At 34.2% G+C, this 15,613-nt stretch overlaps 1 protein-coding gene across 2 annotated transcripts in view; it reads right to left on the reverse strand.

Annotated features, from left to right (window-relative positions):
- Positions 1 to 362: 362 nt before the first annotated feature.
- Su(var)3-9 (suppressor of variegation 3-9) overlaps positions 363 to 15,613 on the reverse strand; it is a 28,218-nt gene continuing 12,967 nt past the window's right edge. For both annotated transcript variants that reach the window (XM_018546769.1, XM_018546768.1), the window contains exons 5-10: positions 8,054 to 8,287; positions 7,801 to 7,959; positions 3,912 to 4,141; positions 3,675 to 3,819; positions 946 to 1,115; positions 363 to 652 (exon numbers count right to left, since the gene is read on the reverse strand). In XM_018546769.1, coding sequence (XP_018402271.1) covers positions 416 to 652; positions 946 to 1,115; positions 3,675 to 3,819; positions 3,912 to 4,141; positions 7,801 to 7,959; positions 8,054 to 8,287 — 1,175 coding nt within the window. In that variant the 3' untranslated portion in view covers positions 363 to 415. The remainder of the gene's footprint in view (positions 653 to 945; positions 1,116 to 3,674; positions 3,820 to 3,911; positions 4,142 to 7,800; positions 7,960 to 8,053; positions 8,288 to 15,613) is intronic.

A 15,613-nucleotide genomic window follows, 5' to 3' on the forward strand; every position in this document is an offset into this window, starting at 1 on the left:
GAGCTGAGGATTGTACAATAAGCAGTATAAATGATTCTCATAAAAAAATTGTAATAAACTTTCATTTTTAAGAAACTGAGAAAAATCAAGATTCAATTATTCTCTAAAGTCGTAATCACACTACAAGTTGCCGGTTGTCAATTTTCTTTTGACGAATCGTAATACAATGAGCGCGTTAGATGCAACGTAATTGACGAAAATAAAACCGACAACCGTATATAATCGCTAACCTGTAGTGTGATTAAGGCTTAAGGAAAGTCGGGACTATGATCGTAACGCTACTGAGAATGAATTAGTCTTGACAAGATTAGATTCAAATTTTTATTATAAATATTTCGTACACGAGACCAGTTATGGTGTTGTGAACAGATCGTAGAAATAATAGCTTTGAGAAAAGCTAGATCAAGTATTGTCATTATTTTCGATCTAAAATAGGATCTATTGTTTGACCTCCGCAAATTTGACCCCATCCAATTAAACGCCAATGCTTTTCCACTCTTCTGGATAACGCAATCTTCTCATCAATCTCAGTGCACACTGGATTCGTCAAGCTGATCTTCGCCAAGTCAGCACGAGTAGCCAATACTCTGCCACCGGTGCTCAACGATCCAATGTTAACAAGTAGTACCTCTCCCCTTGATAGTTTTGGTACCTATTACCAAGATATTTACAAAAATAATAAATTAATTAAAATCTTTTTTATTATATAGAATATAAACATAACATTAGAAAAAAAACAAAGCTAGATATAATTACAAGCTATATACAAGGATACAAATAAAATATCAGAAAATAAACTATTACATAAAATATTTATATATTTGCAATGTTTATGAGAATGCTAGTTAAGACTTAAACCTGTAAAATTACTTACAGAATACACATATTAATTTAAATATGATAATGTAAATTTTTTAAGATTGTGCAGAATGAAAATAGACTCACCCTCGCACCCTTTTTATCGCCCTCGGTTCTCACTCCCAATAAACGTTTCAATAAATAATACGAAATTTCCAGCTCAATAAATATTTGTGGCAATGCACCGACACTTCCAAGAATTTGCCCAACTAAACGATCAGCACGGCACAGAGTAGGCTCGATTTTGGTTCCAACACCTTAAAAAAGTTACATAAATAATCTATTATTCTTACAAAACAAGAACTTGTTATCACCCTATTCATACAAGAGTGATTAACTCTACGTTTACACCATCTCATGCTATAAACACTTGATAGATAACTTGATCTAGCTTTAAGTTAGGTTTCATTTTTTTAACGGCCTGACCTAAAATAGGTCGTAAGCTTTTTCGGTGTAAACATGCGAGATTTGTTGACAAAACACGAGACGCTTTAGGTAATTTGGACCTAAATACGACCTCATCAATTTTTAAAAATATTTGATGTAAATGTAACTTGTTGATAAACTATTAGATGCTTGAATTAATTCTCGCTGTTTTTTGCTAAAAAAACTCGACTCCTTTTATCAAAAAAGTACCTGATATTTTATTCACAATATTGTCCATTAAAAGATATAAACTTTTCCCATTTTTCGAGAAACAAATGGATTCCGCTATAGAAAAATTCAGGTTCTTTCGAGGCAATCCAGTCATCGAACCATTTTTTGATATCTTCGAAATAACTGTTGCTTAGAAAAACCATGCTGTATCGACCGAAACAAGTGGTAATCTGATGGAGCAACGTCTGGTGAATAGGGCGGGTGAAGTAAGACATCCTATTCAAGTGCCTCAAAGATATCCTTCACTGGTTATGCAACATGGTCTGGCCAGTCTGGCGTTGTCAAGGAGACAAATAACTTTATCATGTCTTTTGGCATATTGTGGATGTTTTTCTTGAGTGCTCGATTCAAATTGAATAATTGACGTTGATAGCATTCACCATTGATGGTTTGACTCGGTTGCAGCAGCTCATAGTACATGACACTGACTTAATCCCACCAAATGCATGACCTTCTTTCCATGAATATCCTGTTTTGGCGTTGATATTGATGATTCGCCGGGACGCACACATGATTTCTTGCGTTTAGGATTGTCGTAACGAATCGATTTTTCATCATCAGTCACAATTCGATGCAAAAACGACTTCCGTTTTTGTCTCTGGAGCAGCAATTCACAAATGGCTGAACGTTTTGCAATGTCTCTTTCAATCCATGTGGGACCAAATTTCTTAACTTTTCGATCGTTTCCATTGCTTTTAAACGTTTGCTAACGGTTGACACATCGATATTTAATATTTCCGACAATTCTTTGAGCGTCTGACATTAATCTTCTTGAAGTAATGCCTCCAATTCTCCATCTTCAAATTTTTTCGGATGATGACCAGAGCGCTCTTTGTCATTCACGACAAAATCGTTGTTTTTTTTAAATATTCTAAATCAATCTCTGCAAGTTATTTCAAATAAAGCATGCTCTCCATAAACCTCCACTAGCAAACGATGACTTTCAACAGCAGATTTCTTGAAATTAAAACAGAAAAGTAACGCAAATGCTCTTTTTTTGGTACGAAACCCAACATTTCTAACGCGATAAAAAATTGTATTCTTTGCATCCGATCAAATGTTATATACTGATTATTAAAGCCTGTTGATAGTACTTTCATATACATAAGCAGTCACTTTTGGCCATGTTGAAACAGCACAAATATCTGGAGACACGGTAGTGTCTCGGCGCTAAGCCAGGCGCAGCGACACTGCCGTGCCTCCTTTACACGAATCTGAGAATTTTGACCTTTCCCTGTCAACAGCGAGAACTAATTCAAGCACCTAATAGATCTACTTTGAGTCACGATATAAATCAGATCGCTATCAGGTTGCCCAGATAACCAAACCAGCAGAAACTGAACAGAGTTTGATATATGATTTTTTAAATGTTAGGCAACAAATCTCAAACAAAGACTGTTCCGTAAGCAAAATGTTAACAGAATGTCGGCAAACTAGTATCAGATTTGATTAGAAAATTAGTAGATTTGCAGTAAAAATCGAGCAAGATCTGTGCAACATAATTTGATAGTAGAATGATGGCAGAAATCGAATAGATTCTGTTCTTTTAACAGCATAATATATGTAAAATAATATATTGTATATGTATTTATTTATATATTTAAGCTGTAATATGTAAAATTTATTTATTTAGAAGTAATTATTTGGAAGTACCCGTAATTCAGCTTAGACCGCTGCGGCATTGTCTCATTAGATTTAAAATTTATTTAATTTTTATTTAAAAATTATTTTAAATTATTTCCTCCAAATAGAAAAAATGTAATATATAATAGAAACGTAATTAAACATTTTTTCCGGCATAATAACGTTAATTTTAATATCTATCAGACAACACGATCTGCTCGATTTATGCTGTCAGTCTGCCGTTAAATTGTTGCACAGATTCTGCTCGGTTTTTGCTGTCAATTTGCTGGCATAAAATGTCAATATGTGTTCCGTTCGATCTTTACCATCATTTTGTAGACGTAAAATGTTCAACAGATACTCTCAACAGAACAGAAGCAGAATGCGACATCAAATGAGGTCAATATCTCTGATCAAATTTGATGCCAATTTACCGACATTCTGCTAACATTTTTACCACCTGGATGAGTACAAACGCCAATAAAAAAACATTTTTAAAAATATTATTTACTAATTAAATAATAATAATTATTTACCAATTAGACCACCAGGTACAGCAAATTGCAATTCATTCTGTTCGGCGAATAGAGACACAATGCGCGAAAATATCGGGCGACATGTCAGCTTGCCTTCGCTATCTTTAGATACCAATCCTGGACGAACTTCAATTTCCATTCCGACCTATAATAAAATTGTATGATATCACATATCAAGAAATCAACTAATTAATCTAGTTTATACTTTCTTAATCTAGAGATTAATCTAGTTTATACTTTCAACACTCCTCTAAGAATGCTACCACCAGCGACGCCTCCTTTCAAATCGTCCACCTCGCAGCCTGGTTTATTCACATCAAAAGATCGAATAACGATCAATCGAGGCTCCGACGTAAAATCTCTCATTGGGACTGGAATTTTCTTAGTAATGTATTCACACAGTACTTCAATATTATACTTCAGTTGCGCCGAAATCGGAATTATTGGAGCACCTTCCGCCACCGTTCCTAATTTTAAATTATATAAATAGAATTGTGCAAATATATAGATGCGCACATGTGTCTTTTAAAATACAATTTCATACACAGTGAAGATACACTGGTAAAAAATTTCCGTATACTTTCCCGATATAAGCAAAGCAACACTGTCACTGGCTACGGTTCACTTCTTTTACCTTTAAGACAACGGCACATGATACTTGTTTTCCTACTGAATTGTTAAATTAGATTATTAAATACTGACAGTGCATCGTAGCCAATACAATAGCAAGATTCTAATCGAACTAGCAACCTAATAGGAAAACAAGCGTCGCATGCCATCTTTAATCTGTTTAAATGCTCCTTTAGTCATGGCAGAATGACAAAATATTCTTTGACGGCAAATCTTCGTTCTATGAAAAGGTAAGAGCAGGTTTTAAAAAGGGCTTCAGCGAAGAACGTTTAAACGCTGCTTTGTTTTCGACGGAATAGGAGAATCTCACTAATGTAGTTTTGCTAAATAAAATTGTATTTTGAAATGGTAAAGAACTAATAATAATACTAGCTTCATTTCATAGATTTTAAGCCCTGAGTCTGCTAGAACTAGAGTTTTTGGATCTAAGAAATATAATCAATCAACTTGTTTTTTTCTTCCGTAAAATTACATGTTAATTGGCATCTCTTGGTCCGAGAATTCGGACTGAGTCTGAACACCGTAAATATAGGGCTTTATAAGTACAAACTAGCAATTATCTATAGTTTTTTTAATAGAAAAACGGTTCGAGGGAAGTTGGAGAGAGACACACTTTTCAGATTCTCTTTATCAAAATGTCCATTAATATACACCACGCAGTGAGACACATGAGGAGGCGTTAATACTACATCAAAATTAAAAAAAAAATATATGGTAGCGAGAAATATGAGAAAAGATTCTTTTTGAAAGTGTACAATGTAGATATAATTAGAAAGTATCCAAAAACCAAACCTTTGTAAAATCGTATAGAAAGATAAGTATAATCTCAATAAAACATTTCAATGTACAGTAAGCTATATACGCTACTCAACAAAATTAAAGATCACCCGTTTTGCCCTAAAAAACAAGCAAACAATAGATGCTTTCCATTTACACACAAGTGAAATTGGGTTTGAAGTGAGCTAAGTATAAAGTACTCAGATTAATGGCGTCACTACTTACTAATTTTGGTAAAATTAACAAATAACAATACTGGTTCATTACCTCAATTTTAAAGTGAGTCTACGAGGCTCAGTAAAGCACATGATTTTAATCTTGTGCAGTTTGTAGGTAAAAACCTCAATTGAATCTCATTTGTCACAATGTAAAAGGAACACGTATTCAATTGAGTTATGACATCACAAGTGAGAATTATCTGAGAATCGGTGTAAATGGAAAGCAACTATATTGATACGACGATTTTTGACGAAGTTATTTTGTCTTGAAAGGAGAGTACAAATTTTCGAGGTTTTACCGACCACTCAGGGATCGTTTTATTTGTATATTTTCTTATGTATTTTTCTTCGTAGAAATCGAAAATAATCATTATAATAACGCCAGATTCAAGGAAAAATTGATACATTGAAATAAAGTGAATAAAATTCTTATTCGCATTGTTGCGTCAGAGCTCCGCATTATCATGCATGATATAACAGAGCTCTGACGCAACATGCATCGTTATGAAATCACTGTGTCAGTTATACCTCTGTGAAGTTGGCACCTCATTTTTTAAAAAATGAAATTTTTGATAGAGTTCTGAATGCACCCCGAAGAGTTCTGAAGTTCCTGCCTAAAATAAAAAATAGTTCTGGCGAATTAACACTAAAAATCGAAAATTAAAAATTTGGGGTGCTAACTTCACAAAACGCACAACGAAATATTGCGATATCTTCTAAACCAATTAGTCATAGCGCTTTAAATGCTAATAACTTTTAGTAGAACTCTTGGGGTGCTATCCAGAACTGTTAACAGAACTGCTGTAATGTAAAAAATATATATTTTTTATTTTTAAATACAAAAAATCGCGATATCTCTGAAACCGTTAGTCCTAGCGCGTTGAGCATTAAGAACTTTCGTCAGAATTCGTCGGGTGCTACCCAGAACTGTCGACAGAATTCCCGTAACTCTAAAAAATTTTTTCACCACGGAACTTAGAAATTTTACGAAAAATCGCGATTTCTCTGAAACCGTTAGTCCTAGCGCGTTGAGTATTAAGAACTTTCGTCAGAACTCGTGGGGTGCTACCCAGAACTGTCGAACAATTTTTTATTTTAGGCAGGAACTTCAGAAATCTTCGGGGTGCATTCAGAACTCTGTCGAAAATTTCATTTTTTTTTAAATAAGGTGCCAACTTCACAGAGGTGTCAGTTATGCCTCAATGATTTAGAAATTAAATTCAAATTGGATCAAATGCGAGTAATATTGCACCACAAAACGTTAATTAGAAGAAGACTCTCTTAGCAGAAGACAGATTTTTTTATATCGATATATTTTTCATGATATTTTACCATCCCGAAATTTTTTACCAACACTGTATGTATATTACAATTGCCTTTCGCAATAAACCCATTTTTTACTTATTCAGTGCGGGGTTTTTTGTCTATTTTTGCAGGGTGGAACAGGTGATCCTTTAAGTGAGCTGCCCTATTTCTGCTTCACTTTAGTAATAGTACTGGGTATCGATCATAAAACTTTTTCCCTAGGATGAAAAATGAAAAATTTCTCCATTAGATTCAATGATAAAAATTTTTACTTTTCTCTTTTTATCCTAGAGAAAAAGTTTCATGATCGATACCCTGAAGTGAGGCAGAAATACTCACTGTCATTCTCGTACAGTCGGCTGCCGCCCTCCACCACCGTTAGCATAGGGAAATCTCACTCTATTATATACAGAGTGTCCCAGAACGATCGCGACAAATTACATGCGCAGATAAAGCAGACTTAACTAATTTGAAAAGTCCTGTATTATTTTGCAATTTTCGCAATAGTCAACGAGATATTAATTGGTAAAAATTATCGAATACACGCGTCCGCCCAGCCTACTACTGCTAACAGTGTACGCTCATTGGTAGATCAATAGGGTGCAGACCGTGGAGAGCGGGGATGGCCTGGCAAGCGCGCCACTGTTAGCTCCGAGTCGCGATGTTTGGGTGTATGCGGCATGGGATGCTTGCCAAACAATCCCTACTCTCCGTGGTCCGCGCGCCATCGAGCTATCAATATAGGCGTAAACTGTTGGTAGTAATAGGCCGGGCGGACACGCGTATTCGATAATTTTTACCAATATCTCGCTGACTATTGCAAAAATTGCAAAATAATACAGGAATTTTTAAATTAGTTAAGTCCGCTCTACCTGCGCATGTAATTTGCCGCGATCGTTCTGGAACACCCTGTATATGTATAGCTCACTGGTGTAGTATATACCAAGCATGTACGAAACGTACTTCCATACACTTAATTCTAGCATCGTGAACACAGGGCTTTAGAAAAAGAAATACGGACACGATCCTGCTTGTATTACCAGTCCAACTTGAAGGTCTATGCTTCACTCCATAAAAAGAGCAAATAAGAGGACTTCAATAGAGTGTTTTAACGCTGCTTCGTTTTCATCGGATTGGAAGAATTTCGCCAGTGAAGCTTTATTGCATTCTATCTTGAGATGGTAAAAAACCAATACCTTGAATGAATTTCAATATCTGCTCGTACTGTTCCTTCGCTTGTGCTTCTTTAACCAAGTCAATTTTATTTTGTAAGATGACTATGTGCTTAAGTTTCATAATTTCAATAGCGGCCAAGTGCTCCGATGTTTGAGGCTGAGGACACGATTCATTGCCAGCTACAATTCAATAGAGTTATAATTTCAAAAAAGCTTATTACTTTGAAGAAACGACAAATATCTTACGATCAACGCCAAGAAATATATCGTTTACCGATTAAAAGCAAGGCGGCGTCCATAACAGCTGCTCCGTTAAGCATAGTCGCCATAAGAATATCATGTCCAGGACAATCGACAAAGGAGACATGCCGAACCAATTGAAATCTCCCTGAACAAACAGAACGCATGCAAGGGAAAGAGTCATCTTTGCTGGATCCACCGGATATGTAGCGTCCAGGTCGAGGACATTTCGGATTTTCACATTCGTAAATCTTCGCGTTTGCGTATCCTGAAATGAAGAAGAGCAATCAGACAACTTGCCCTTCTTTTCTCTTCTTTAGCTTGCAAGGATTATTTCTTTTTGAAAGGGGATCAATGTGTTGCGCATTACTTTTATTCGACTTTCAAAATAAATTCAGCATAAATTTGTAAAAATTTTAATTTTAATAACCTTACATATATGCATACATAAATAAATATATTTGTTAGATGATGTTTGATTGACGTTTACAGTTACTTGTCATCTAGATTTATCGGACAACTTCATCTTTATAAAAACTTTATATTATAAAAGATCTAGGTACATTACAATGTTATCCAAATAGTTTTTGCGCCATGGAAAAATAAACTATATAATACATCGTAGACTTTCTCTACAATAATAGAATTTTACATGAGAAGAGATAGACGCGACAAATCATAATTTACCTAGTAACTTTTTTTTTAATTCATCCATAGAAATAACGTACTCATGATCATCAATCTTATAGGAACCTTATATTTACTTACAGTATATATACTTACTTATCTACAACTTAATTATCGAATATTTTACCAAGTTTCGATGTAAAATTATAAAAGAATAAATATCAGGAGACGCAGTAGTGTCTAGCCATGTTCAAAAATTAATCTAATATTCAAAGTATCTAATGTTCAAACCCTCTTCACTTTTTACACATTTTCGCCATCTATCAGTAAACTGTCGAATTCTGCTTCAAAGAAAAGTTGTTTTGAATCGACAAATTCTACGATGTTTCTTTTAACTTCTTCGAAAAACTTGAATTAGGAATCAACCAGATGATGTTGGAGAGCCCGAAAAAGATAGTAATCCGTATAGGTGCTAGGTTCGGAGAATATGTCGCGTGAGGGAGAATTTTCTAGCCCAAATCAGAGATGACTTCCTATTGTTGATTTTGACATATGCAGCCGCGTATTGTTTTGCAGCAAAATCACTTTCCTTCTTCCAGTACCAGTAAACGGTCTTTTTACTTCAAAAACGTCACTTACTCGAATCAATTGCTGTTGGTAAACATTCAACAGTGAACCGTTTTCTCAAGTTAGAGCAGCTCATAGTAAACAACACCCTTTTGATCCCACCAAATACATAGTGATAACCTTTTTGATGTGAATGTTTGGTTTTGCAGTGTTGGTTAATTGTTAACCTAGATGAACCCAAGATTTTCGTCTCTTCGAATTGTCATACAGAATTCATTTTTCATCATAAGTCAATATTTAAATGCATTCACAATTTCTGATTGCGTTTAACAAGGATTTTCGTCCAAAAACTATTCCAATTCCTCATCCTCCATTTTTTTTCGGTTGACCTGGGCATTCTTTATCCTCCAAATTAAAATTGCTATCACAAAATCATTGGAACCATTTTTTACTGTACGACAGAGTTTTCGCCTAAAGCCGAGCAACTCATTTCTTGTGCTTCCGCGACATTTTTCTTCAGTTGGAACGCGAAAAGGAAGCAGTATCTCAAATGCTGCTCTTCGAACAACATTATATATTATATAATTTTTGCTACTATTTTTTGAAGTTAGATTCGCAGCACCGACTTTTTATACGCGCTTCAAAACGACTGTATAGCGAGAAAAAAATTTAAATTTGAATAAGTGCTGTAATCGATTGAATATAGGGGCCGAAAATTAAAACCTACAACTATAACTGTTTAATCTCTTATAATACCGATTTACATGTATAAATAATGCCATAAACCTATCGACATATGTATATATTATATAAACAGTGCAATTTTTCGTTTAAAAGATGTAAGAAAATATTCTCCGATCGATATTCTCTATGAAGAGAATACGACGATAGAGTGGCACACATATACACGGTTCCAAAACGATTCTAGTTATAAGGCAATAGAACTTAAGATAATTCTTACTTTGAACTAACATATGTTTATGTCAACTCTTTACGTTCCGATGTGATCAAAAGATACGATGACAACGTAAAACAAATTCTTGTATTTTACAGTTATTATTTAATACTGCAACGCAATAATGTTTAATATTGTTAGCTGTGATTGTCAGGAGAACATATGTATCAATGTTCATCTTCGATATTTGCATAGTGGAAATAGAATTGCTGTCACATAACTATTACAGTGATTATTCTTTGGCATATCCTTTAACACGATTAGTTGCAGAGAATTTGTACTTGTCGGATTATGCTTTATACATATATTGCATAATGTGTATCTAATTACCCACTATTCAAATTTCAGACTATAAAAAATCGACAGTTACACTTTAATCTTTAGAAACTCTCTTACGAAGAATTTTTGTCTGAAAAGATGTAAAAAAGATAGTTATCGATTTGAAACTCTCTGTGGAAAAAATACGACAATAGAGTGGCACATATACATAATCTTAAGACGGTCTTGATTCTAAGATAGCAATACATTTTAACTCTAACTATACCCTGTGTTTTGTACTCTTGATATATACACTCGGGTTCCTGAAACCTCATCTATATTTATTACTGTAACTTTTGTAAAAATAAACATATTTCAATTAATTTTTTTTTCAATCAATGGAGAATTAATTAAGGAACAAGTCCATAATATATAAAAGACGATAGAATTAGGGAGCTTCGAGGTATATAGATTCAAAGAAAAAAAGAAAAAATTTAGAAACTCTAAAAAATCTCGATTTAGTAAACTGCATTGGGGTTTCTAGGATCCCAGTGTGTATAGATAGGAGTAAAAATAAATCTTATTCTTGATTAATATGTTTACATCCCAATGTGGTTAAAAAACATGATGACGTAAAAAAATTTTCGGTTTTATAGTTATTTAATACTGCAACGCAATTGTTGTTAGCTGTGATATTATTACAGGAAAGCATATGTATGAATGTGTTCATTTTCGATATTTCCATAGTGGAAATCGAATTGCTGTCACATAATTGTTACAAACAAAATTGTTCTTTGGCATATCTTTTAACACTATCTCTCTTAGTTGCAAACAATTTGTACGTATCGGGTTATGCTTTACATTATATATTGCATAATGTATATCTAATTGCCCACTATTCAGACTATAAAAAGTTGACTCTCGCCGTTACCTTTAATCTCTAGAGACTCTCTTACGATAATTTTCTCATAACTACCAATTACATATCTAACGTATATAATATAAAAATAATTGAATTATTTTTATCTTCTATTCTTGGAATAAAAATAGAATACTCTCTTTATCCATGAAACTTAATCGTGTTTATCGAAAAAATATATATATTAAATCGGACTATATCTTCCACAGAGGCAAAGATTTTGTCTATGATATGCCATATATGAATAAAGGCTGTAATTGCGCACTTACTGAATGGTTGTGACTAAAACCAAAATAAATTCAAAAATTTTATAATGCACGGTTATAATACACAAAATCAATACATATAAAATGTGCTATTGAACATCAAAGATAATGAGAATGTGTTTATGTATGTAGCATGTTCTTAGCGTTTTCATTATAACAGTATTATTTCTTAATTTAATGTATTGTTTAATTGAATAATTCCTATTTGCAGCATCTTCTAAAAAATTTTTGAGGTCTTTCCCTTTTAATTTTATTTCCTTAAACACCTTTAATTATATAATTAAACGTATCATTCATATATCCAGAAGTTGGAATAAACAAGATCCTAGACTTTTTTCTTTTTTCTCTAAAATCTCTAATTAGAAGACACTGCAAACTTGACACATTCAAAAACGTAATGTATGATATATATATATATATATATATATACACACACGCAAGAAATATATAGATTATCCTATTTTAAATAATCCACTAAAATATCAGAAATACTGCATATTAAATGAAAAAATGTTTTGAACAAAATTTTTACACTTCGAGGGGAACATAAGATGGTACCATTGATACCTTTGTATAACAAGAAATATATAATCTGTTCTCAAAAAAAAGAAAGGAAAAATATTTTTTAAAAAACAACATATTAACATACAAATTGTAAGGACATAAAATATAAAAATCAATCGATGTTACTATGTGATTGAAGAACATGAATTTTTAACGATATTTCTTACATTTGTATTTAATTTGTACAATTAGCCGAGTATATAAAAATTAGCACAAAATATATTAAAACAAGATCATGCAACAATTAGCTTTGTCACAATCTTTTTGCTAATTCTATTGTACAATGTACTTTTTGTTTCCTGTTTCTTGCTGTTTATCTCTGTTTGTCTCTTGGCTTTTTGATCAAGAAGGCAAGAAACAAACAACAAGAAACAGGAAACAAAAAGCACATTGTAGAATTAGCCTTTGTAACGATTTCTTTCGATGTTTTTCTTTTATGCTTATCCACAACTCTCCACTAACACAGGCACGATAATGAACCATTTTTCTTACACTTTATAGTTTACAGTTTGTACTTTGAAAGTCTCATTTCTTTAATATGCATCAAAATAAAGATAATTAAAATAAAATGATTTGTCATCGCATCAACTGCAAATTATGATCAAAATACATGCTTTATAATGAAATCCTATAGTAACTTTGTATAATCAGACTTTCAAAAATTTTTGTTTTATATATTTCACACTTGAAAGGTTACTTTTATATAACACAGGCTCAACTTTTATAATATTAAGATTAATTATTTAGCATTCTCAATAAAAAAAAATGCATTAAAATTTAAATTGTAGCAATTATCATATGTATAATAATAAAATCACTTACAAGTTAAATAATTTTATAATTACTCACAACTTTGCTGGCGCAATTATAATTTAATTAAAAAGATAAAGACCGAGCCTAAAAAAATAATTGCAAACAAAGTTTTGAGTAACTATACAACTACTTGAGCTACTACTCTCATTTCAGTTAATCCTGAGTACATTCTTCCTTTCCAAATTATAGTTGTTGCTAACCCAATAATACATACAGAAAAAAATGCTATAGTAAAAAAAAAATAAAAATACAGAATAAAAGGCTATAATCATTAATTGGAGCTTACGAAAGTTACACGGCAAAGTATTAAAACAAGTATCGCCGGCACGTCGCGGTGCCACACTTGCAAGGCACCTTGCTTCTTGAATTGACATTTGTTGGTTCGTTGTTTCCGTTCGCATTCTCGCGCATATAATCGAATGTAAGTTCTTCATTCGGTTTAATATCCTTAATGGCAAATAGCGCGAGACTGGGCAGTTTCGGTTCCAGGCAGTCGATCCAAATTGCCCAGACCGCGAGATTAGGGTCGCAAGAATGATTAAAAAAGTGTGAAATATTGCCGTAAGACGCGGCGTCTACGGTGTACGGGCATGGACCATCGGTATCGTCGTAGTCGAGGTCAAAAAGGTATGTACAACCTGTCAAATTGAAATTTCTACTACGTCTATCTGCTTCGTCGCTAGTAATCACTTCACCCACGTACTTGGTCACGAAGGTGCCTTTTTTGATCTCACACAAAGTGCGCACGCCCCAACCACGTCCGTTGTCCGTACGGAAGATACACAGGTGTACTTTAGTACCTTGTTGTACCACCCGATTCGGACAAGTCGCTTTGCACTTACAACTTTTGTTGCATTCGTAGATAGGTGTACCTATAGGCACGCATATTCGGCCTTCTGGTGTGTATGGCAACGATTTAACGTTGTTCTGCTTAAAACAACATTTGGGTCTCCTACCGGTCCCGCACACGCGTCTGCACCGGCAACCGATTGGTGGATCTTCCGGTATTATAACACCTTCACCTGGTAAATAGTTGTCGATATAACAGAAGTCTTGCGGTGCACTCTCCAAATCCACCAGATTCTCCACTTGTATCGTCGGCTTGCCCTTCGTAATAATATTCATATTGGTCTGCCATTCCATTAGAGATTCGAGTTGGTCACGCCGCAGATCAATCAGCAGCATGAACAATATCTGCTGTTTGATTTTTTCCTCCAACATGACGGTCGAATTCTTTAGGAAACGCCGAATATTGATGTATATAACATCCCCAACGAGGGCAACTGCGGCATCATGTGTAGCTTCGATGATCGATTTGTTAATATTGCCATATGCTCGCACCAGAAAAAGCTGAGCGTCAAACAGGTCCGGATAAAAGTTCGTCTTTTTTTTGAATTGATTCAGCAACGTTTGCCGCTCCTCTTCAAATTCACGCAGCAGTGCTTCGCAGCTAACGAGGTTCCGTAATGGTTCCCACGAGTTGTGATTGACGTCCCAGTTTTTCCATTTGATCAGATAATGCATTTGTCCCCTATGTTCACGCTTTTGTAGAATCTTCTCCACTTCCCAGACATTCATCTTATTCTTGGAAAATGAAGACTCAGAAGAGGACTTGGAAAGCTTTGCTGCCACTATTTTTTGGTACTTCTTATTATGCGAGATATCGTACAGCTGCACTCGCACCTCCTTTAACTTCAGTTTAAAACATGGAAAGTCTTTTCGCGAGAAAAATCTACTGTCGGATGACAATTCTTCATAGTCGGATTGCCGGCCGTCGCTACCTGAATTCCTCGCGCTCGTAGACGATTTATAGCTCGTTCCACTACGCGTGCTAGATCTATCGTCAAATGCTTCAAACATTTGTTGGCATCTAATTTCTTGACGCGATGATGTAGATACCGATGATGACGAAGACATTGATGTTAATGAGGAAGAAGAAGAATAGAGCATGTTGCTGCCATCCAATTGACGAGATATGTTTTGGCGCTTTGTGTGAATTCTTGGCATCTTGGCGCATGGTAGTGCGTCAGCAGAAGAGATGTGTCGTTTATGGGTAGCGACTGATATTTTGTTAACTTTGTTGCCAATTGTATCTGTTGATTCACTGCTGCTGCAATCCACCGCGTCTGCAATACCAAACATTCAAATAGCGTCATTTCTTTATGTTTTACTATCTTTTTACCTTTTTTTTTAACGTTTTTCGAACGACCTCTTCCCTTTTCGCTCATTTTTCCTTTCCTGTTTCGTTTAGTTTTCATTATCCTTCTCCTCAACGTTCCTTTTCGCCTTTTGTCTAGGCTTGTCGGACGAATAATAGCATTAAATAACACCGGGATGCTTTGTTCACGTCATGATCGAGTAGTACTTAATAATAACGACAGCGTGTGATTCTAATATCTTCTTAAAAACATATTCGGCTTTATATCCTGTTTGCAGGTTCACAAGTTTCTTAACTTTTATTGAAAAATTTTATGGACTTACATATATTTTGAAAATATATGATAGTTTCGATTTGTATTTTGATAAAAGTTATGAATATCTATACGCAAGTATTACGCAAGATATATAAAATTGTTAGCAGATATTAATGTTAATACTATGCTTTGCTACGTACCACAATTTTGA

The sequence above is a fragment of the Cyphomyrmex costatus genome, unplaced genomic scaffold (genome assembly GCF_001594065.2).
Source record: "Cyphomyrmex costatus isolate MS0001 unplaced genomic scaffold, Ccosl1.0 scaffold59, whole genome shotgun sequence".
Classification (NCBI taxonomy): domain Eukaryota; kingdom Metazoa; phylum Arthropoda; class Insecta; order Hymenoptera; family Formicidae; genus Cyphomyrmex; species Cyphomyrmex costatus.